The 24442-nt window shown below is 35.4% G+C and overlaps 1 protein-coding gene across 5 annotated transcripts in view; it reads right to left on the minus strand.

The window, feature by feature from the left end:
* Positions 1–24442, minus strand: part of LOC150109624 (oxysterol-binding protein-related protein 6-like) — a 695026-nt gene that overhangs the window by 119383 nt on the left and 551201 nt on the right. For all 5 annotated transcript variants that reach the window (XM_090409290.1, XM_090409281.1, XM_090409257.1 and 2 more), the window contains one exon: positions 21185–21248. In XM_090409290.1, coding sequence (XP_090265416.1) covers positions 21185–21248 — 64 coding nt within the window. The remainder of the gene's footprint in view (positions 1–21184; positions 21249–24442) is intronic.

Here is a 24442-nt window from a genome sequence, read left to right on the forward strand (position 1 = left end):
TCTTATACAATTCCATCCATCCATCAAATTTAACCCATACAATCATTTAATCACCACCATTTTTGTTGTGCACTTACTCCTTATATCTGAATGCTCAAATCAACCTGCTCATCTGCATTTCTGGATAGTAAAATGTGTGCACTCTCTCTCATTCACTATACCTCTGATAACAGAATTTCCACACAACACCACTCTTGAATCCTGAATTATTTGTTACCTTTTCCTCTAAGCTCTTTTTTCTTATTTCATTCTTCCACACCATTCATTCATATCACCCAATTTTCCACCTTCAGTCTGCACATACCTTGGCTCCTGCTCATTTTACCAACTCAGTTTACAAGTCTTGCATCACTTTTATGTACACATATGCATGCATGCATACATTCCAGTCCTTGTACTCTTTTTCACTGTCAGTTATACTCTTTCATGAGTGAGCAAGACACCTACAGCCAAGGTCTCTTGTTCAAAATTTCTGCCTGCTGCTGCTCATAAGCTTAGACTCAGGCACTACTTTATACTCTGGACTAACATCGTTTACTCCGTGAACCCTAATCCAGTTCAAAGAAACCATGCAGTGGTTTCTTTGAACTGGATTAGGACTGCAAACTCACATGCACTCACTTCTCTTGTTCATTATGTAGAAAGTTTTTTTCCCTTTATTATAAAGTAAATAATACTAGGCAAGCAATTATATCATCATCATCATCAATTTCCTGATATGTACCATAAAGGCAGTGTATATGCTACTATGACAGCATTACATGATTAAGTTTACATTATTATAAATAATCTCTTATCAGCAATTTTCCTCCAAATTAGTCCATCACTTATCAGCATTCCAATATTATCGTATCTAACATTTTGGTCTTATAAGGTGCTTCTGACGGACTCAGTCCACCAAGATCTTGGTCTTCCTCTGAGTCTTTATCCTACTATCTCTGCATCAAACAAATGTTTTGTTAACATTTCCACTCTGATTGTGTTTAAGTCACCATGCTATCTTAGATTAGTCATTCTCACAATGTCAAGTTCCTTCCTAATATCTCCATTTTTAATATGATTCTGCCATTGATGCCATCTGTTCAGGTCCTTAATGTTTTCAGAACTAATATCTGTCATCTCTAATCTTTAACTAAGTGCTATATTTTTAACCCAACTCTCAGATCCATTTGTCATCTTCATTAAAAACTGTGCCTAAATAGCTGAAAGATTTTACTTGTTCTAAAGTTTTCTGCTCCTGTTTATTTTCATAGTTTCTTTTTGTTGCTGATTTTCATGCAAAATTTAAGATATTGGTGAAGTCTATAATTTGCTACACCTGTCTTGGAGGTTCCTTTATGCAAATGAATTATTTTACACTCCCCTTTCCTCTCCTTTAGGACCCTATCAGAGCTGGTGATGTTCCATTATTCCCTGGTTTAATGAAGTTATGTTGGTGAACATTATTGATGTAAGGCAAAAGCTCAGATTTCCAATAGCTTCATATATAAAGTATAGAAGTTTCTTCATTTATTTATTCCAGATGTCTGATTAACTTCATGTGCTTTTGTTCTCAGCATTTAATACATGGACTGATTAGTGAGAGCAAACATACATAATTTTCTAGAACACTGATAAGACCATTGTGAAACTTTGAGTAGCGACATTAACATATCTTGCAGACTTTGAAAATGCTATTTTCAAAACATTAACATACTAAAAAAAATTTCATGCTCAGTCAACTCACATGAAAGTGTATTTTATATAACTCATAACAATTCTCTGCACAGCAGCATTCTTTTAACTGTATTCATTATTTTCTTTAACTTTAATATTTATCATTTATATCTCACTAATTTACAAATTCACTCTCACTTAATATACTTTTTTATTAGGAATAAAGAGGCTAGATGTGATTCTGTCTCTGCAAATATTGTTGGTATCAGTTAAACTTGGTTAAAGGAGGATATTCTAACAGGAATAAAAACCAAAGGGTATTATATTTTGACAGGATAAGGAAGATAAATGCAGTTGTGCAGTGATACTCATGATAAGAGATGAGTTGGATCCTCTTAGAGCAGAGAAGCAGAGCAAGAATGACACTAATGGCTTTGAGAGTATATGGTGTGAGAAAGAAGTTTACAGGACAAGATATTTAGTGGGATGTTGCTATAGTCGAGGAAATATCGATGTTGATAAGCAGGAAATGTTTAGGCAAATTAGTCTGGCAAGTGATCATTATGGGGGGCTTCAACTACAGAAATATAAACTGTAATTGAATTAACCATACAGTACTAACTTGGAGGATGAATAGACATGTGGAAGTATCAAGGATGAAGGCATTTTGGAATTATAAGGCAGTCAGCTGACAAAGATTTAGAACCAGTTTGGATGAAAGAGTTTGAAAGAAGAGAGGTCAGTAGTTCATGGGAGATACTTGATAAAAAATTGAAGATAGCAATGGCAGATTGTATATCTTGAATGAAGAATATGTGATAGGCAAATGGATGACTCTAGTCATCCATTTGCCTATCACATATTCTTCATTTTCCACAGTCATTTTCCCTGTAATCCAGGGAAAATGACTGTGGATAAATTGAATTGCTGAATGAAGACGGGACTTGGGTAACCAATGCAGATGATATAATTGAGCTATTTAATGATCACTTGATTAGAGTGTTCCATCCTGGTAAAGCAGTCTTTATTCCTGGGGGGGGGGGGGGGGGTATAAGGATTGATGTCAGTAAGGCAAAGGGACTAGATGGAATTTTGTGATATCTTTTAAAGGAATGTGCTGTGGAACTGACAACAGCACATTCAGCACCTTATGCTGAAAGTGCCATTGCATAAGGGTGGCAGAATGAAAGTATCAAACTACAGGCCAATGCCAAGTGTTAAGATTTTGGAGAATTTCGTAAGTGAGGGTAGAATTATTTATGCAGGCCAGAATGGATTTGTTAAGGGACACTCTTGTTTCGGTAATCTAGTTGCCTTTTACAATGGAGTAACATGTGGCGGGGGGAGCTGAAAAGTTCTGATAAATACTTAAAACAAAAATGATATTAAAGCAACTGATATAACCACAAGAAAGAACATATCTTAAAACCCTTTAACTCCCATGTTTCATCCAATTGTAATAATTCATTATTTTTCTTTTAGGATATATATAAGAAGACATGTCAGAGGTTTTGAAGAAAATTGACTGAAAGAAAAAAGACTGAAAAAAATTGAAAACATACAGGTGCAGGCCATCATCAAGTTTTTCGTGCTGCAAGAAAAGTCTGTATCTGAGATTCACTAAACTTTGTGCGAGGCTTTAGGGGAAACTGTGTTCCAGCATATCCAACAGTTGCCAAGTTTAAAACTGGGCATCCTGAGACAACAGTTGCCCCAGGTCAGGAAGACCTTCCACAGTGATCACAAAACATTGATTCAGTGCATGCCATGATCCTTGATAATAAATGAATCCCAACCAAAAACATTGCAAAAACTCTGGGGATATCCAGGGAACAAGTTGGGATCATAATCCCACATCATCCGGACATGCAGAAACTCTCAACGAAGTGGGTCCCCAAATGTTTGAATGTCACCCAAAAGAAAGAACATGTGCCATCATCTCAACGGATTCTGGGTCATTTTGAGAAATCAGGTGCAAAGTTTTTGGCTTGTATAATGACTGATGATGAAACATGGCATCATTACTATGATCCAGAGACAAAAGAACAGTGAACAAAAAAAAACAAAGGTTCTCCATGGCCAAAGAAGTTCCAAACCCTAAGGTCAGCAGGGAAAGTTCTTGCCATTGTGTTTTGGGATATGGATGGTGTAATCCTTACCAAGTACCTCAAAAAAGGTGGAACTGCTATGGCAGAAGTTTATTCAACAGCTCTGAAGGAATTGAAGGAGCAGAGGACTGCAAATGATGCAGCAGCATTGTAACAAGTGTATAACACTTTGTGGGGAATATGTAGAATAACGTGTAACTTACATGATTCTACCTCAATTCCTTCATAGTGATTATCACAACTTTTCAGCACACCCTTGTAGATGAGGAAAAGGCATACATTATTATTTTTTTGGATTTTGCACATGACAAGTTGGCTTTTAAGTTGCAACATATGGGTCTGGATATCAGGTTAGTGGATTGGACTGGATTGAAAACTGACTTTCTGAGAGATATCAAAGAATTGAATATAGGGAAACAGTATCACGGAGTAGGAGAGCTACAAGTGGAGCTCTGTGGTGTTCAGTACTGGGACCATTATTGTTCACTATTTATGTAAATGTTACTGTCAGTGAATAGTGGGAGATATTCATATGATATATAATGATGTGAAGCTTGGAAGGGTTATTAGAAATTGTGCTGATGTTTTGGGTCTTCGAAGGGATTTGAATAAGCTGTAAATGTGGGTAAATGAATAGGGATTTCAGCTTAATGCACCAATTGTAAGGTTTTGAAATAGGGGACCCGCAGATGGATGCTTCTACTCACTTAGTGGGGTTATACTGGAAGAAATGGAGAAAGCAGGAGATCCTGTTGTAGATAGAAATTTGAAGTTCAGAGGAGATACTGCAAATGTGAAAACAACTCAGAACTGCTGTGATAATGAGGAGGACACTGACTGCAAGAGATAAAGGGGTTTTTTAGTTGCATTGTATAAAGCTCTGATCAGACCACATCTGGATTTCTGTGCTCAGATCTGGTCACAAGATTTGAAGAGGGTGAAATAACCTTGGAGAGGGTGTAGACACAGATAACAAAAATGACAACAGGACTGTACAATGTTGGTTATGAGAACAGCCTGAAGGCATGCAAATTCTAGAATCTGGTGGGTAAAAGATTGAGGGAGATGATTGAGACATTTAAGCTGTTGAAAGGTTATTATCAGATTGACATTGGCGAGATTTTTCATATGGTAGAACAAGGGGAAGGAACAAGGACAAAGGCCATCCCTAGAAGTTCTTGTAGAACTTCTTGTTACAAACCATATAAAAAACTGGCATCCCTTATATGCTCCAACAAAGACCAACCACTTCCCCTAGACCAGGGGTCGGCAACCTGCGACTCTTTGAATGAATAATTGTGGCTCTATTTGTTATTAAATGATCTATCTAAACATAGACATAAAAAGAAATATTTTGTAGGTCAAATGACCCCTAACCATATGTCGATACTCAAAAAACGTCACTTTACATTGGCGCGATCAGCCAGGCAGAGCGCTACTTTGTAGCGAAAATTAATCGCTACAAATTAAATTAATTTGTAGCGAATGGCGATCGCTACGGTAGCACTATGGTCGAGCAGTTGGCTTGGACACATTTATGACATCACGCTAGGCTAGCACATGTAGCGCTATGGTAGCGCTTGCCTGTCTGAATGTGCCCATTGTCTTCGCATATAGTGCAGGTGTGGTATGTAAATCTGCTCACTTTGTTAAAATAAGTAAAGATTTTGTAGTGGACGTTGCCGTGCTTTTATTTACTGGTGATTGTGTTAGGAACTTGAATATTGTAACATTCAATTAAATATTAACAAAATAAAAATATTTTTATAGTATTTAAAATGTCAGCAAAGAAGAGAAAGATAGAACAAGAAAATCAGGAGTTTAAAAGTGAATAGACCGAAATCTACGCATTTGTAGTAAATACAGCAGGATTTCCAATGTGTTTAATATGCCATGAAAAGCTTTCAAATAATAAAAAATCAAATATACAAAGACATTTTTTAAATAAACATGATACATTTGACAAAGCATATTCACAGGGAGATGAAAGAAAAAAGGCAGTAGAAGAGTTGCAACGCAAAGTAAATCTAACTAAATGTTCATTTTCCAAATGGATAAAAGAATCAAAAAATACAACTATTGCTAGTTTTGTGGCCATTCAAGAAGTTGTTAAACGAGGAAAACATTTTACGGATGGCGAATATGTGAAAGAATGTTTTATTAAAATGTCCGAATATCTTTTCTGCGATTTTAAAAACAAAGCGGAAATAATTACAAAAATAAAAGACATTCCATTATCTGCTAAGATTGTAAGGGACAGAACTATACAAATGACAGAAGATATAACAAATCAGCAGGTTACAGATCTAAATTCAACACCAGGATTCTCCATTGCCTGTGACGAATCATGTGATGTGGATGACATTGCACAGATTGTACTTATTTGTAGATACATAAACTCTCAAGGACCTCAGGAAGAATTACTTGATATACTGTCACTTACAAGACAAACTCGTGGAGAAGACATTGAATCTGCTGGTACCACTTGCTTGAAAAGTAAGGGTATTAATATTAACAAAATAATATCTATTTCGACCGATGGGGTGCCAAGCATGAAAGGTACAAAAAAAGGTTTTGTTTCTTTATTTAAAAAATAAATTTCGCATGACATGTTTTCCTTTCACTGCATAATCCATCAAGAGAAACTTTGTGCACAAACGTTTCCAAAAGAGATAACAGTAGTGGTGGATTTGGTTGTAGAAATTGTTAACAAAATAATGGCAATACTGCTACATCATCGGAAATTTTGTGAACTTCTTAAAGAAATCAATGGCGAATATTCCGATCTTCTTTTGCATAACAGAATAAAATGGCATTCCAGAGGTGCAGTGTTGATGCGATTTGCCACCTGCCTTAGAGAGGTTAAGTTGTTTCTAAGACAAAAGGACCTTGAATATGCACAGTTAGAAGATACTCATTGGTTACAAAAATTCTACTTTAGAATAAAGGTGAATATAACTTCCCATTTAAACGCACTAAATAAGAAACTACAGGGAAAGGGAAATACAGCAGTTTTGCTTTTAGAAGAAGTGATTTCGTTTGAACAAAAATTATATTTGTTTGCGACAGACTTAGATAAAGGCACATTATTACATTTTCTTATGTTAAAGAAATATCAACAAGAACAAGCTGATAATTCCATAAATTTAACCTTTTTTCAAAGAAATTGTGGTAAACATGTGGTCTGAATTTAATGGGAGATTTGAGGAGTTTAGAAAGAACAAGGCAACTATGTCATTTTTATTGCGACCACTTGAAATTAATCCTGTTGAATTAAATTTTTCACCTTTTGCTGTAATTGATGAGGCTGCATTTCAATTTGAGTTAGAGGACCTGAAAACCAAGGATTTGTAGAATTCAAAATTTAGAAATCTTAAAGCTGACCTGGAGGAGTTGGAAAGCCAAAAATCTACTCTTGCAATACAACACAAATGGTCTGAGATAGAAGATCTTAAAAAGCAAGATCAGATTGTATTTGACACGTGAAATTGCTTACCGGACACTTACATTCAGTTAAAAACATACGCATTTGGACTTCTATCGATTTTCGGATCGACATATTTGTGTGAGCAAATATTTTCTAATATGAATTTTATTAAAAGTAAGTTGAGAAACCAACTAAACAATGTGAGTCTTTCGTCATGTTTGAAAATGAAAATTACAGCGTATTCGCTGCATATTGAGAAACTATCAGAAGATGTTCAACAGCAAAAGTCGCCCTAAGAAGATATTTTAAATTAAAAAAATTAAATAAATATGCATGTTATTGGATTTTATACATATGTTTTTATGAGGAGGATCAAATCTTTGTTTCATTATTTCATATTTTAAAATTTAATATAATTTCATGTGGCATGTCAACCCTGTGTTTTACAAGTATGTAACGTGTTACTGTAAAAAAAAAAAAAAAAAAAAAAACATGTGGCTCCCTAGTTATTTTTTTTAACAGATAACTTTCAAAGGAATGCGGAGAACCAAGACCAGGGCTTCTGACCTAATGCCCAATCCTCACCTTCTCATGGTGCACCCTATTGGGTATCTACTTCGATACTGAATGAACGAGGATGGGCTGGCAATTTGAATTTTAGCTGACCAAATTGTATTCTTATTGGTTAAACCAAAATAAAAAATGATGGTACAACATGACAAAATTTCATGCCTGCAGGGACGTCGCCCAGTAAAACAAGGCCCCCGTTGTTTTTGCCAGGGAGCCAGGGCGAACAGCGAAAAGTCAGCTACTGGAACAAATCTGAAAACACACCCCAACTGAACATCACCAGAGTTAAAGAACGGTACTATCAACATAAGAAGCCTGAATGGCAAAGAAATGGAGCTAGCTGAGGAATTAGATAAGTACCAGATCGACATTATAGGGATGACTGAAACAAAAAAAAAGACAAAAATTGGTGAGATCTTTCTGAGCAATAAATACAGAATGTTATATTCAGGCAATGAGAATCAAGGAAAAGAAGAAGTAGCCATAGTATTCAACACAAAATATGAGGCTAATCTTCTTGAATGGCAGTCAGTCTCAAGTAGAGTAATGTGGGCAAATATAAGAATGGGGAACCTCAAAAAATTCTACTAAGGAATTTTTTGAGGCTTTAGAAAAAGCAACAGACATAATGAAAAAGGAAAAGTTGGTCCTTGTTGGGGATCTAAATAGCAGAGTAGGAAGTGATTGTCAGATATACAAAAATGTTTTAGGAAAATTTGGAGAAAAGAGCAAAGTTAATAATAATGGCAAATATCTGTTGGATTTCTGCTCAGGACATGGACTAGTTATTACTAACACCATATTCCAAAATAAAAATGTGCACAAATTCACATGGAGAGAAAAGGCAAGGAATAAGAAAAGGCTCATTGACTATGTTATTGTTGATAGTGATGTTTTCTCCCTGGTGCAGGACACCATTGTGTATAGAGGATTTGAAATTGGAAGTGATCACTATTTAGTCTTGAGCAAGATAAAATTGAATTTCATATTGAAAAGAATCACATGTAAGAAAGTTTTAAAGCGAATAAAAGTTGAGCAGCTCTCAGATGTGAACTGTAGACTAAAATACACAAACATGACTGAAGAAAAAATTAGAGTTTGAGAACAGCAACCAAACCTTGGAAATTCAGTGGCAAGCCTTGAAGAAAGCCCTGATTGATTTAGCTAGAGAGGCATGTGGTAAAGTTGTCTGCAAGGATAGAAAAATTAGAACTCCAAGGTGGACACAGGAAGTTAAAGAGGCAGTGAAGGAAAAGAAGAAAGCATATCAAAAGTGCCTGTCAAATAAGTCAGCTTGTGCTTTTAGAGAATACAGAGACAAATGGAAGAATGCTAAACACTGTGTAAAACTAGCTAAACAAAATTTATGGGAGGACTTTGGCAAGAATATAGAAAATAAATATCAAGAAAGTGTCAAAATATTCTAGAGGTTGTTGAAGAAGCTTAGGAATGGAGGAAAGAGTGCTCTAAAAGGAGTTAGAGATGATAAAGGTGACATGAAAAAGGGAGAAAAAGATATCCTTGAAGTATGGAGTAATTACTTTGAAAAACTGCTAAATGAAACAAGCAGTGATGACAGCACTGTGGTAAAAAACACTGACCAGCATGCAGTCAGGAATACATATCCATACTTGAAGTAGAAAAAGCCATCAAAAGCTTAAAATATGGAAAGGCAGTAGGAGTAGATGGTATTCAACCAGAAACGCTGAAGTATGGTGGTATAAAATTCTTACGGTGGCTGCACTGCATAGTTCAGAAAGCCTGGACAGAGGGACGAATTCCCAATGATTGGAGTAGAGCTCACATAGTACCCATATATATTAAAAGGGAAATAAAACTGAATGTGAGAATTACAGAGGTATTTCCCTACTGAGTGTTCCTGGCAAGATCTATGCAAGTATACTTGAGAAACAGTTGAGAAGAATTGTGGAAGAAAAGCTGGGTTAAAAACAAGCTGGATTCAGGCTAAATAGAGGCTGTCAGGATCAGATCTTCACTTTACGACAAATAGTCGAGAAAGCATGGGAATATAACAAAGATCTGTATTTAAGTTTTGTCGATTTGGAAAAGGAATATGACAAGGTGCCAAGAGAGAAGCTATTCAATATGCTGTAGTTATATGGTGTCAATGAGGCATTATATCAAGCAATACTTAGTCTTTATTTGAGTTGTAAGTCAGCAGTTAGAATTGAAGGAAGTACAGAAAGATGGTTTAATGTTAAATCTGGTGTGAGACAAGGATGTACATTATCCCCTCTGTTATTCATTATCTATATGGATCACATTATGAAGGAAAGTGGTATTAAACATGATATCAGAATTGGAGATGTTAATGTCAGCTCTTTGCTTTATGCAGATGATGTTATACTTCTAAATAAATCCGCTACAAGTCTGCAGGATTCTCTGACTAAATCGAATAACTGTTGTAATGGATATGGTGTGAAGGTCAGCAATAAAAAGACAAAGACAATGAAAATAGGCAGAATCACTGAAAATGTCAACTGTGTTGTGAATGGAGAACCTGTGGAACCAGTAAAACATTTCGGTTACTTAGGCACGATTTTTAGTGAAGATGGTAAATTCAATATGGAAATGGACAACAGAATCAGCAAAGCTGGTATGGTGGGAAGTCAATTGAATAAATTCATATGGAATAAGAGAGAAATTAGTCAGAACACTAAAATAGCTGTCTACAAGACAGTGTTCAAACCAGTTTTAACTTATGGATCTGAGAGCTGCGTCAGAAGTAAAACACTTGACCAAAGACTAGAGACCGCAGATATGAGAGTCCTGAGAAAGATTAGAGGCGTGAACAGATGGCATCAATGGCAATATCATATTAAAAACAAGGATATTAGGAAAGAACTTGACATTGTCAGCATCCAGGAATGCATTAGCATATAATCTCAGGTGGTATGGTCACTTAAACAGAATGGGTGAAGAAAGATTAGCAAAACAAGTGTTCTCTGCCAGGTTGGCAGCAAAACGACCCAGAGGAAGACCAAGATATAGGTGGATTGATACGGTACAAAGTGCCTTAGACAATAGAAATATAAGATCTGATAATGTTGGAGTCTTGACAAGTAACAGACTGATTTGGAGGAAAATTGTAGATAGGAAGTTAGTAATGATGTAATTTTTTTCACGTAGTACTATCATATCCTGTACACCCCTTGAGGGTACAATGGCAGGAATTTGATGATGATGATGATAATTTTAAAAATGGCTCTTCACTCCAAAAAGGTTGCCGACCCCTGCCCTAGACCTACCTGGGGTATACCAGGTCCCATGCAGCTGTAAACTGTCCTACTTTGGCCAAACAGGCAGGACAGCAAATGTCAAGATTTCGGAACACAAAGGCTACATATGGTTTCACCAGTACAGCCACTCTGGACTTGCAGACCATGCTCTGGATACTCGCCACAGAATACGTTGGAAGAAAGCCACGTTAATATACTGCAGCAAGTTTAAATATGAAAGATTGTTCATAGAATCAGCCTCAGCTCTAAAAAACTTTCCAAACTTCAACAAATTTGGATGTATGAGACTGCCCCAAATTTAGGTAGCTTGCATCATGAGAATGTCAGTCCAACAGCCAACCCAACTCAATATAACCTGCTAGGGGGACACCATTAGGACTCTAGGAACAACAGTAGTTTCTCTCTTCTGCCTCATTTGCTTTTTGTAGTGCCTGCATGCAGGTGTCATAGTTGTATGTTCCCAGGAAGATGGCACTGTGACATTGCCGAAATACAGGAAGTATTTATTAAAGTTTGTTATAATAAATATTCCAGTATACGTTGTAAATTCCTTAAATAATTTAATAGTCATTCCTAAAAGTTGCAAAAGAAAGCAGTGAGTAAGAGGGTATGAAGTATGTTTTTTTGCACGGAGAGTAATAGGAACATGGAATGCATTGTCTGAGATGGTCGTAAAACTGCAAACAGTGGATAAGTAAGGAGTAGTATGATAGCTGTTGTCTTCTCACAATGAGCCTTATGACACCATGAAAGTCAGAAAACATTTGGCTTTCAGATATGCACATGTTAGAGGCTTAATGGAGTGAAATAGCACTGAGAAAGGATTAAAAATATTATTTATTTGTTCCAATATTTTGTCTTAGTCACTGGGACATTGTCAGGGATATTTACAATATGAGACTTGCAACACACACACACACACACACACACACACAAGCAACAGAAAACTAAGTGAGACATACAGACAAATAACTCTTAGCTAGGTGGGGCACCTGTTAGCAGCCTAGGATCTCAAAGTATTAATGTTTCCCATATTTTGAGAAGTTTAATGCAATCATATTTATTTAAATTAGGCATGGGCAACCTTTCCTAGTTCGGGGGCCAAATTATCATTCTGTCTCCGAGTCAAGGGCCGGACCAAATTATTAAATAAAATAAATTAATATTAAATGAATTAAAACAAGTTGCTACTTCACATTTCATTAATTTATAATATAATGCTTTGGTATAAAGCTGTACATAAATTTTATAATATAATGAACGACATAACAATTTAATGTGAAGATTGGGCTTCTACTTCAACTACGAGACTATCAATATTGATGTTAATATTGCTTAAGGATAATCACATAGAATTTTCGAGCTTTTCGTCCATTATTGTTGTCCGAATTTTTGATTTATTGTATTTCATCCTCGAAAAAAACTGTTCACAAATATGTGCTGCTGAAAAGACAAAATGATTTTTCTTGAAAAGGCGTGTAAACTTGTATATTTTTCTTCCACCAAATAAAATTTATAAAAATCCATCAAAGTAATGTTGTTAAATTGTGATTTTAGCACTAAATCTGCCTGAAGCTCAATAAGTTCCATCTGTAAATTTTCCAGCACATTATTTACATCAGCATCCATCAGACGAGCAAATATAGCGAATGTGGAGTCTGTTTTTGAAGTCGGCAAACCTTGTATCAAATTGCTCTATTAGTGCCTTCAATTCATCTCCATAACAATTATAAGGGATATTTTTATGAGTTGCTAGAGTAGATAACAATTTTAGCTCTTATCTGACTTTTCAACAATCTTAGTTTATTACAAAAAGCTTTGACATGTCCATGCAGTTCATGAACCAATTGTCCTTGTTTTTGTAATTTAAGATTCTGTTCGTTTAGGTATCCGGTGACATCTACAAGGAATGCTAAATCATACACCCACTCATCATCTTTTACTTGGTTAATTGTGTTTTCTTTTATGTCTATAAAATCTGCAATATCTTGTCTCAGATCATAAAATCATTTTAACATTTTACCTTTACTCAACCACCTCGTTTCACAATAATAAGACACATCTTCATAATCCGAAAATAGGTCTGCCAAATACTCCTTAAATTGGCGGTTATTAAGTGCACGTGACTTAATAAAGTTAATACTGGCTACTACAACTTCCATGACATTTGTGAATTTAATCGATTCTGCACAGATTTTGTTGGTGGATAATGCAGTAAAAATTTGTTAAATTTCTGGATGGATCTGTAGTTCTATTGCTCTTTCATGAACTATTCCAATAAATCCCTTCTGTGCACTAACCATTGCAGGGGCTCCATCAGTGCATATGCCAGATAGTGAACTCCATTTAAGCCCAAATCTCTCGAAGACTGTGTTGACTGTTTCAAATATATCTTCACCGGTAGTTGTTACTTTTAACGGCCGAAGCGCCAATAATTCTTCTGTGATGTTGAAATCTGCATCAACTCCTCGAATAAATATGGCTAGTTGTGCTGTATCGGAGGCATCAGTGCTGTCATCCAAAGCAATTGAAAATGCTTCCAATCTAGCAATCTTCTCTTTTAAACTTTTTTTGATATCATCAACCATAATTTCTATCCATCGGACAACAGTACGTCTCGATAAACGAATATTCTCGAAGTCTCTTTTCTTTTTCAGGACATATTATACTTGCAACATCCAGCAGACATTCTTTGATAAATTCTCCTTCACCAAATGACTTAGAATGCTTAGCAATTTTTTCGCTTACCACAAAGCTGGCTTTGACAATGCTGTGGTGCTGTGTTCTTTGCTTGTTGAACATTTGCTGCAGGGTATCCAAGTTCTTCTTCAACTTCTGTATTTCATCTTTTCGAAGTGGTCCATCAATTTTTGGGTGATCCGCATGTCTCGAAGTAAAGTGTCTCTTCAAGTTATATTCTTTGTTGACAGATATGGATTCATTGCACAGCAAACATACAGGCAAACCTTTATTCAGAATAAAATAATAATCCTCCATCCAGTTGTCTTGAAATTGACGATTCTCTGCATCTACTTTTCTTTTTTTTTTGCAATAACCCCTGACATTGTTCCAAATTTATAAACGATATTCAGAACTGTCAAACAAAACTGTCTTCTACACCACAGGCATTGAACAGAACACAACATCAATGCAGGCACCGAACAGAACATAACATCAATGCAGGCACTGAACAAAGCACAACACCAACACAAGTACCGAACTGACACGTTGTAACATGTTCACACATGCCGCTAGTCAAAGTGAGAAAGAGACCTTGGTTGGAGAAAACATAGTGTGTTTTGCACAAGTCATATGACATCAGCTTAATGTAAGTTAGTAGAACACACCATAATCTCCATTAAGACTAATACATTTAGTCCAGCGATGTTGGAATAAATGTATTGGTTATTCTCATACTCACTTGCTTCATGGATGATATACAAAAATTGCTTCATATTATACAAAAACAAAAGAAATATGGTTAAATCCATATCTAGAAAGCTCAGCAAGATGTTTGGGACAGATTTATTAGTAAAGAAGAAGACATACATAGAAGACAAGATATAGCCTAGAAAATATTAAGGAAATTAAACAACAAAGAAAGAGATACACAAATCAACATAACACAAGTAAAATAACAGATAGAACATTATAAGAATTTATAGTATGACCCAAATTTAATAACAGAAAATAATGATGAAGTAATCAGTACTGATATAGAACCAATAAAACTGAGAAGAAAAGAAGCAATAGAAAACAGAAAATCAACCAGATTAGATGGCATAAATAAAGAGCTTTGGAAATATGATGCTAAATATTTACATCAGTCTTAAAATTAATAAATAACTGTTGGAGGAAATGGGAAGTTCTATCAGACTGGTTAAAAGCTAAATTAAGAAAGGAGACAGAGATGATCGTGGAAATTACAGAGGAATAAGTTTATTAAATACAGGTTACAAAATTTACAGTAAAATCTTGAATAAAAGACTTAGAAATATTGCAAACATCTACTTTCTGAAGAACAAGATGGTTTCAAAAATGGAAGATCATGTATAGACAATATTTGTGTGTTAAAACAAATTATTGAAAAAAGACGAGAATTTAATTCAGAGACTCATATGGCCTTTCGAGATTACGAGAAAGATTTTGATAAAATGCACAGAGAAAAACTATGGAATATAATGAAAACACAAGGATATCCATTACATTTGGTACAAGCTATACAAAGTTTACATAAAGATACAAAAATATAGTTAGGTAAAAAATTAACATAAGAGATTGAATAAATCAGAGCATAAGACAGGGACGTAGTTTATTTCCAACTCTATTAATAGATATTGAGCAGATTATTAAAATATGGAAAACAGAAGAACTGTTATCCTTAAAAAATCAGTTTATGAATTAAACAAAATAAGTCAACAATTTAATTTAAAAATTTTCCAAAAGAAAACAACAGTCATGACATTTCGAGGTCGAGATCATGTTAGATCAAAAATAGTTATAGAAAATAAAATAATAGAACAGATGACAGAGTTTAATCATTTAGGTTGCATAATAACATATCTAAAAGATAAAGATATAGATGAAAAAGTAAAGAAATTGCAGAAAATCTGATGAACAATTAAAGGACATGGAATTGATAATAAGAAGAGTTGATAATAACTGAGTTGACGTCTCTCCCACCAGTTGGAGAGAGTGACCATATGGTGTTGACTTGGAAAATGAATAGACATGCAGGAGTATCAAAGAGACGGGAACTTATGTGGAATTATAAGGCAGGTGATTATAATAGTCTTAGACGTCAACTTCGGGAAGTTTCATGGAGGGAGGAATTGGAAGGCCGGGATATCACCAGTGCATGGGAAATTGTGAAAGAATATTTGTTATCAGCAATGGTAAGTTGTATACCACGAGTGAAGAAGAGGACGCAATTTGGAGTAAAGTGGATGACAAACAATATTAAACAGGAATTGCATGCGAAAAAGAGACTATGGAAGAGATATAAGGAGATAGGTGAAGGGATGCATGAGGAATATAAGACACAGGCCAGAAGAGTGACTAGTGTGGTAAGGAAAGCGAAACTGGAATATGAGAGGAGATTGGCCCTAAGATCCAAAGAAAATCCTAGGGAATTTTTTAGATATGTGGCCAGTAGGAGGAGAAATGACTGTGGAAGAATGATATTGTGGGATAAAAATGGGAATAGAGTGACTGATGCAGAGGACATAGTGGAATTGTTCAATGAACACTTTATTGGAGTATTTCATCCTAGAGGAGTCAGTTTTAATGCTAGAGGGATAGGACTGGTACGAGGTCTGGAGGTACAGGAGGAGAGTGTGTTTCAGATACTGAGTACTCTGGATGTCAGTAAAGCTGTGGGACTGGATGGTATTTCGCCATGAGTTTTGAGAGAATGTGCTAGGGAATTGACAGTACCTTTAACGTGGCTTTTCAATGAAAGTCTGGCTTTGGCAAAGGTGCCCAGGGAATGGAAGGAAGGTAAGATAGTGCCATTGCATAAGGGTGGTAACAGACTGGAAGTGTCTAATTATAGGCCAGTCTGTGTGTCATCAGTAGTTGTTAAGATCTTGGAGAAAGTAGTGAGGGACCGTGTACAGCATTGGGCAGATGAGGGTAATGTTATCTGTGAGAATCAACATGGATTTGTGAAAGGACGCTCTTGTTTTAGCAATATGCTAGCCTTTTATAATAAAGTTACAAGAACATTAGATGAGGGAAAGGCATATACTGCAATTTTCTTAGACTTGGCGAAGGCATTTGACAGGGTGCCACATGATAAGCTGATATTTAAGTTGCAGCACATGGGTCTGGATGTCAGATTGGTCAACTGGATTCAGGATTGGCTGTCTGATAGGTATCAGAGAGTTGTGTATGGTGGAGCAGTTTCCAGGAGGCAGAGGGTTACAAGTGGGGTCCCACAGGGCTCAGTACTAGGACCTATATTGTTTAACATTTATATCAATGACATAGCCAGTGGATTGCAGGGGGATATTCAGTTGTTTGCAGATGATGCGAAGCTGGGAAGGATTATTAGTAATAGTGCAGATGTGGTAGCACTGCAAGAGGATTTAAATAAGCTAGATAGATGGGCAAATGAATGGGGATGTCAGTTTAATGCAGCAAAATGTAAGGTCTTGAGGTTTGGGAAACATCGATGGGATGCTGCATACTCTATGGGAGGAGTTATACTGGAGGAAGTAGGGGAGACAAGAGATCTGGGGTTGATGATTGATAGAAACCTGAAGTTTAGGGGACATATTGCAAAGGTGGTGAAGGTAACACAGAGGATTGCTGCTGTTATGAGAAGGACACTGACCTGCAGAGATAAGAGGGTTATCATTCCGTTGTATAAGTCTCTGATCAGACCACACTTGGACTATTGTTCTCAGATTTGGTCCCCAGGATTTGAAGGGGATAAATTAACTGTGGAAAGGATACAAAGACGGATGACAAAGATGGTTTCAGGACTGTACAAGGATAGTTATGAGGATCGGCTGAGAGAATGTGGACTGCAGAGTTTGGTGGATAGAAGGAGGAGAGGTGATATGATTGAGACTTTTAAACTGTTGAGAGGTGGTTACAGGGTTGACACTGGGGAGTTCTTTCGCTTGGTTGATCAGCGGGAAGGAGTGATGAGAAGAGGCCATCCCTGGAAGTTACGAAAGGAAACTGTGAGCAAGAGGGTAAGGAGTGGTTTCTTTGTGTGGAGGGTGGTTGAGCCGTGGAATGCATTGCCTGATGGAGTGGTGGGAGCGAGAACGGTCAGTGAGTTTAAAGAATGGTATGATGGACTTTGTGTTTCTCAGGGGGGGACCTCCCCTCAGTGAGTCTTGACAGACTTTATGTCTTAGGAAGGACCTCCCTCGATGAGTCTTTTGACTCCTTGGAGGCCTGAATAATAATAATAATAATAATAATAATAATAAAAAAGATGAGAAACTCAACTAAAATTTTATAAAGTAATGGCCACTCCCACTCTACTATATGGTTAGGTTAGGTTCAAAAACATGGACCATTAAAAAGAAAGATGAAAGTAAAATACAAGCTGCCGAGATGAGATTTTTAAGAGCAATTAAAGGATGCACAAAACTGGGCCATATAAGAAATGAAGACATCAGAAAAGAACTAAATATTTAAGACATAAATGTAAAGATCAAGATATATAGAGAGAAATAGAAAGAGAATCTATTTAGGATGGAAAGATATCGACTACCGAAAGAGGTGGATAGATATAGACCAAAGGGAAAGAGAGAGAGTAAGACCAGCTGCAAGATGAAAAGACCATTGAAGTCAGAATATTCAAATGCCTAATCCTTGAAGAAAAAATTATATCAATTTCTTGGAGAAGAGTTATGTTGATAGGAATTTGTCTTTGCCTCTCAACATTTGGGTTTCTTCTACTTCCCATAGTCCACAATAGGATTGTCGAGTAGACAATCAGGAAATAGTCCTCACAGAAATCTTCTACTCAATCCTTGATTGACATTGAGCTTTCAGATATGCTTTGTAAGTGAAGCACCTTTCCAATTTTTTATATTGTCTATCCAGAGGAATGATATGATTCTAGGTCTGCCTCTTTTTTGAGTTCCTGGAATAAGTTCTTTAAGAACTTGTATTGGGAAACCATTACATCTGCTGATATGATCATCCCAGATGAGTAGTTTCCTTGGAATTTTTGTTATGGTGTTATCTCTCTTGAGACATCATCAGTCTTGGACTGGTGAAAGAACTGATTCTTTGTTTTACTCCAAAATTTGTAACATTATCAGTGAATGATATCTTTAGGAGTCATTTATAGCACTTCATTTCAAATGCCAGCAACCTCGTTTCTTCTTCTTTTAAGAGGGTCCAAGTTTTGTTTTTGTACCTTTTGTATAGAAATACTGAATTAACTAGTGTGTCAACAATTGCTTTTGCAATTTTTTTCCAATATCATGTCTTAATCTTCCATCTTTATTAAAGATATTTAATCAGTATTTAAACTGATCAACTTCTATGAGTGTATCCTTGAGTAGGATTTTTCCAGTTTCTGCTACAGCATTTCCTTCTTAGTCAAGAAGCACAGATATTTTGCCATTAATTTTTGGGTTCTTAGGATTAAGTCATAAAAAGCTAATTTTGCAGTGATTCCCTGAAGATCTGATTTATTTTCTGCTACGAAAACAAATCAGCTACAGAAGCAGTTAAATAACACTGATGATAATTTGCACTTCTGTCTTACTTCATGCTCTATTGGCACCATGACAAATAGAATCAAAGGCTTTCCTATAAATAAAATTATGTCACATTACTTTATTATGTTCTATGTGTATTTCTTCAATGACACAGAGTGTAAACATATGGTCAACTGTACTCCTGTTCTTTCTAAATCCAGTCAGGAAGTCTGAAAAATAGGATTCCAGTTTTGTTTCAATATGTGAGAGTAAGATATCTAAAAATATTTTGTTTGCATGGCTGATGAAGCTAACTGTCCTAAAATTATTGCACATTTGGAATAACAATAAATGGGAATAAGAATACCTGTGCACCAATCTTTTGGCTAGATCTCATTGTTCCCCACATTTCTGGAAAAAATTTGTGAATTGCACTAGCAATAGGGTTGTTCCCTTTCTTTAAGCCGTTCTGATGGGTACTGTAAATTCCTGTTTTTGATCTTAAGATAGCTCTTTCTACTTCTTCTCTAAATAGAACGTTCCCGTTCTTTAAGCTGTTCTGATGGGTACTGTAAATTCCTGTTTTTGATCTTAAGATAGCTCTTTCTACTTCTTCTCTAAGTAGAATGTTCCCTTTCTTTAAGCTGTTCTGATGGGTACTGTAAATTCCTGTAAATTCTTAAGATAGCTCTTTCTACTTCTTCTCTAAGTAGAATACACACTGTTTGCTGATATTATTGAGATAGTGTCTCTAAATTTTCTTGGTCCAAGCTATCATTATAGTTGAATAATCATACCATCTTTTCAATATTTTTTCATGATCAGTAATATTGGTTTCATAATCATCATCCTCCTCAATTATCTAGCTTTTATGAACAAAAGGTTGCTAATTTCCTAATTATTTGGTATACTGTTGTATGGTTATTCTTAATGAAGAATAACCTTCAATTTCTTTGCATTCTTTGGATAACTACTTATTTTTTGTCAGCTTCATCAACTTTTTAATCTGTTTATTCAGATAATTATTCAGATTATTGCTGTGACGAGGGGAATCCTTATATAAACTTTTTCAATTGAAGGTAGAAGGTTTTTTTCTCCCAGAAACTTGGGTTTTTCATCTCGCAAACAGACAAATCAGCCTTCAGAAGATATGCAATTTACAGATAAAAAATACTGCTGTTGGTGAGGATGGGTGGTAGATGATGCTGATGTTAGTTGTGTTGTTGTAGAATTAAATAGTAGTGGAGAGGGTGAGATGTATTTAGCGAAGTAGAATAAAATAGAGTGTCCTCCAGCGATGAATCCTTGGACTCCCTGGAGGTGTCACATAATAATAACAGTAATAATAACAATAATAAAATACTGTTTATTATTGTTCCCAGTGTGCCAAATTGGTCGTAATCTTCTCTGCCGATCACAAAGCTCTAATATTTCTTGGATAATTTAAGGTTTATTGATATTGCATTCTCTTCCTATTTTCAGCTGCTTTAACTATTATCCTTGAAAGCTGTTGGTAAGAGGCATCAGGATCGAAAAAGTCAGTGGGGATTTCAGAAGGAGGAGAAACAATATTTGTTTGAAACAGTTCTTTAGTGGTATTTGAGTTGAATTGTACCAGGATAAACTTTTGTCTTCTCGTGGTTTTAATTCCAAATTTCAGCATAAATGTTGCTGTAAGTAAATTATGATCACTTCCAATGTCAGCACCTGGAAAAGATCTTGTTCTTGCCTGAGTTTATAAAGCTGATGTAAACAAAGTAATGATATTACATGCACCTATTTCAAGTTATATTTAAACTTAGGGAATCACTAAGCCTGTCATAAAATATCATGAATGACACAATCCAAAAATGCTGAAGAAACTATATGAAAGGGAGATGAAATTAGCAGTATAAAATCCATACATTTACTATTTTATTCATTAAAAAAAAAAAAAAAGTCGTATTGACTTTCTGTCACACATACACATTTTAATTGTTATTTATTTACCTTGCCAGAAAATGAAATTCCTAGATTCAGCATAACATGCAGAGACAGGAGGATGATGACTAACCTAATGAAATTAAAAAAAAAAAAAAAAAGTTCTTACTAAAGAATATAAAGGCAAAAAACATAGTCCAAAAATACTTATTTTACACAAGATTTATTAAAATATAATGGTGAGATTTCAATAATCAATATATTTATCAATACATAACATTTAATAAGGAACTTCAGGCACAGCAGAAACTCTGTTTTTTGGTATAATTAATACATTTCATAAATGGAGCCACCTGTTATTATTCTGCAAACATGACGATCAATATTCAATTTTGAAGCAAATTTTATCAAATTTTCCGTGTTAATGTCGCTATTGTATCAATAATGCCTTCTCTCAAATAATTTAAGCCATTATTAATTTTTTTTTCTCCTCTAAAGGATGTTTTTATCCCCACATGAAGATATCAATTGGAGTTTGGCTTAGGAATTCTAGATGGCCACACTATTGGTTCACTTGTACCAGTCATGAACTAAGATTCAAATGATCTACTTCAAAGCTAGAAATTGTTACACTGATAATAGTTCAAATCTGAGTTAGCCATTACAGTGCTACCAACTGCATTGTTTTAACCTTGTACTCTTAGTAAGATATTAAATGTGAAAGCTCCTCATTTTTATTCATACCTACATACATACATCAATTATATATAAGTTCCTTAAGCAACCAATGCCTAACCTGATGTATCTGTCTTAAGTGTCCATTGCTGCTTCATGCCACTGGAAGCCAAATCTATAAGGTCTTGTTTGATATTGTCAATCCATCTCATTCAGGGCCTACCTCTATTCTAACACCTGGATCACTTATAATACTGTTGACTCAAGAGAATGTGCTGCATTCTGACAACATGGACAAAACTATAGTATCCTTCCCTCACATAGGATAGTGCTAAGAAGTGACTGACCCCTTCTCTGATGTATTTCATCATTATTCCCAAAGTCAAACCATCTCACTCCCAAGATATTCCTTCATTCACATTGATCAAAAGCATAAAGTCTCTGATTATCGCTCTTACACAATGTCCATGTTTTGGCTCCAATAATGTACAGGAGAGAGAGAAAACCAGACTACTATAAATCTAAAATTTTGTTCTTAATGTTATCCCACTGTCTTTCCAAACTTTCCATAAATTTTTAACACTCTGAAAGCCATTCATTCCTCACCAATTTCAATTACAAAGTTACCAACTGAAGTGAGACACTTTCTCTACAGCATATACCTTAAGAAAGATAAAAGACTCACTTGTTTATATTAGCTTTGCTTTCTTAATATTGATAATCACACAAAGTGGACTTCTATCATAATCAACAACTGCAGATAAGGTGTTTATTTCTCTAACATTATTTGTGAATAAGGCCAAATCATCAAGCATAATTCAGACCAGGTATTCTATGATTCTTAAGTTATATTAGTTCTTAGTCCTTCTGTTGTAGAGTCTTGCTCATTGCAAAATTATTTACAAAACTAATAGAAATTAGTTTTGTAAATAATTTTGCAATAGAAAATGTGAAAGGACCCCCATCTTAATCCAGTTATTTTAAACCATTTTCTGTATGCTTTATCAACTTTAACACAAGCTTTGCTGCACTATTACCATGTAAACAATGCTAAGAAGTTATTTAAGTTAAAGGATATTACATCCCATATTGTTTCATAGCTGAATAAGAAACTCAAAGAGTTTCATGCCGAATATAGTAAATATATAAAGTTCGGCGAGTCCAAGCATAAGCAAATACCTGGATAGTGTTACAACTGTTATATATAGTGTTATAACATTTATAACAATATTATATAGTGTTATAACACTATCCAGGTATTTGCTTACGCTTGGACTCGCCAAACTTTATATATTTACTATATTCGGCATGAAACTCTGAGTTTCTTATTCGGCTATGAAACAATATGGGATGTAATATCCCTTAACTTAAATAAGTTTATATGTCGCCGAATTGAAGCCTTTGGCTCTTCATATAATTAATAATTTATTAGGACACCTTCTTGGCAATTCTCATAGTAGGGTATATGTAAGTTCTGTTTGCTACAAACTTGGTATTTCTAGGTCTACCTACTCACTGATGAGACCTCAATAAAGGTTGAAACCAGTCTAGGTAGTGACCTTCTCTCACTCATAATGTAGAACAGTAATACAGCTCCTAGGAGCTGGGTTTCACATTATGGGGAAATATCAAGAATAGTGATTGAAGCTTGCTCCACCCTTACCATGAGTTGCCTCAGTGTTGCACTCCCTAAAGGGTCAGTTGTAACACTATCCAGGTATTTGCTTACGCTTGGACTCGCCGAACTTTATATATTTACTATATTCAGCATGAAACTCTTTGAGTTTCTTATTCAGCTATGAAACAATATGGGATGTAATATCCCTTAACTTAAATAAGTTTATATGTCGCCGAATTGAAGCCTTTGGCTCTTCATATAATTAATAATGCTAAGAAGTTTGCTAAGTATTCCATAAGCTCTTAAAATCTTCCATAAATTTTGCCTATCAACTAAATCAAAAACCCTTTGGAAGTCAAGAAAACAGGTGATAATAGGTCTTCTTCTCTTCTTTGGTGCATCAATCCGAAGATTGGTAAATATAGCAGCACATCACAACATCCTGTCTTGTGACTTCCTTTTTATCTCTTCATAACTCTTAGCGCCAGTAAGCATCATTATGTTATTTATACATGAAATTCTTGGTCTGCCTCGTGGCCTCTTTCCTTCTACAGTCCCCTCCATTATTTCTGTAATCAGTCCCCCATGCTTCAAATGGTGTCCAATTAGGGCTTTTTCTTCTCTTATTGATGTGTTTCATTAATAACTGCTCTTCATGAACTATATTCAGAACTTCTTCATTACTTTTCTTTTCTGTCCAACTAATTTTCATCATCTTTCTCCAGCACCAAAGTTCAAATGCCTCCAACTTTTCATGTCTTGTTTTGATAGAGTCCAGGCCTCACAACTATATAATGCAATACTCCATATGTATGTTTTCACTAGCATTTTTTTGAGCTGGATGCTAAGTCCTTTACTGGTAAAAATGTTTCTTCTGTTATAGAATGCTTTTTTGGCTAGGATTATTCGTACTTTAATGGGCCAAGCGCTGCAGACGTGATATGAAGAGCTCCTGATTCAGATAATAAGTTTTACTAGGAATAATTAAGTATATATGCGTAATTGTTTAAGTAAGAGTGGCTGTAAACATTGTA

The sequence above is a fragment of the Typopeltis vanoorti genome, chromosome 2, assembly GCF_054136105.1.
Source record: "Typopeltis vanoorti isolate ZY-2024b chromosome 2, IOZ_Tvanoo_1.0, whole genome shotgun sequence".
NCBI lineage: Eukaryota > Metazoa > Arthropoda > Arachnida > Uropygi > Thelyphonidae > Typopeltis > Typopeltis vanoorti.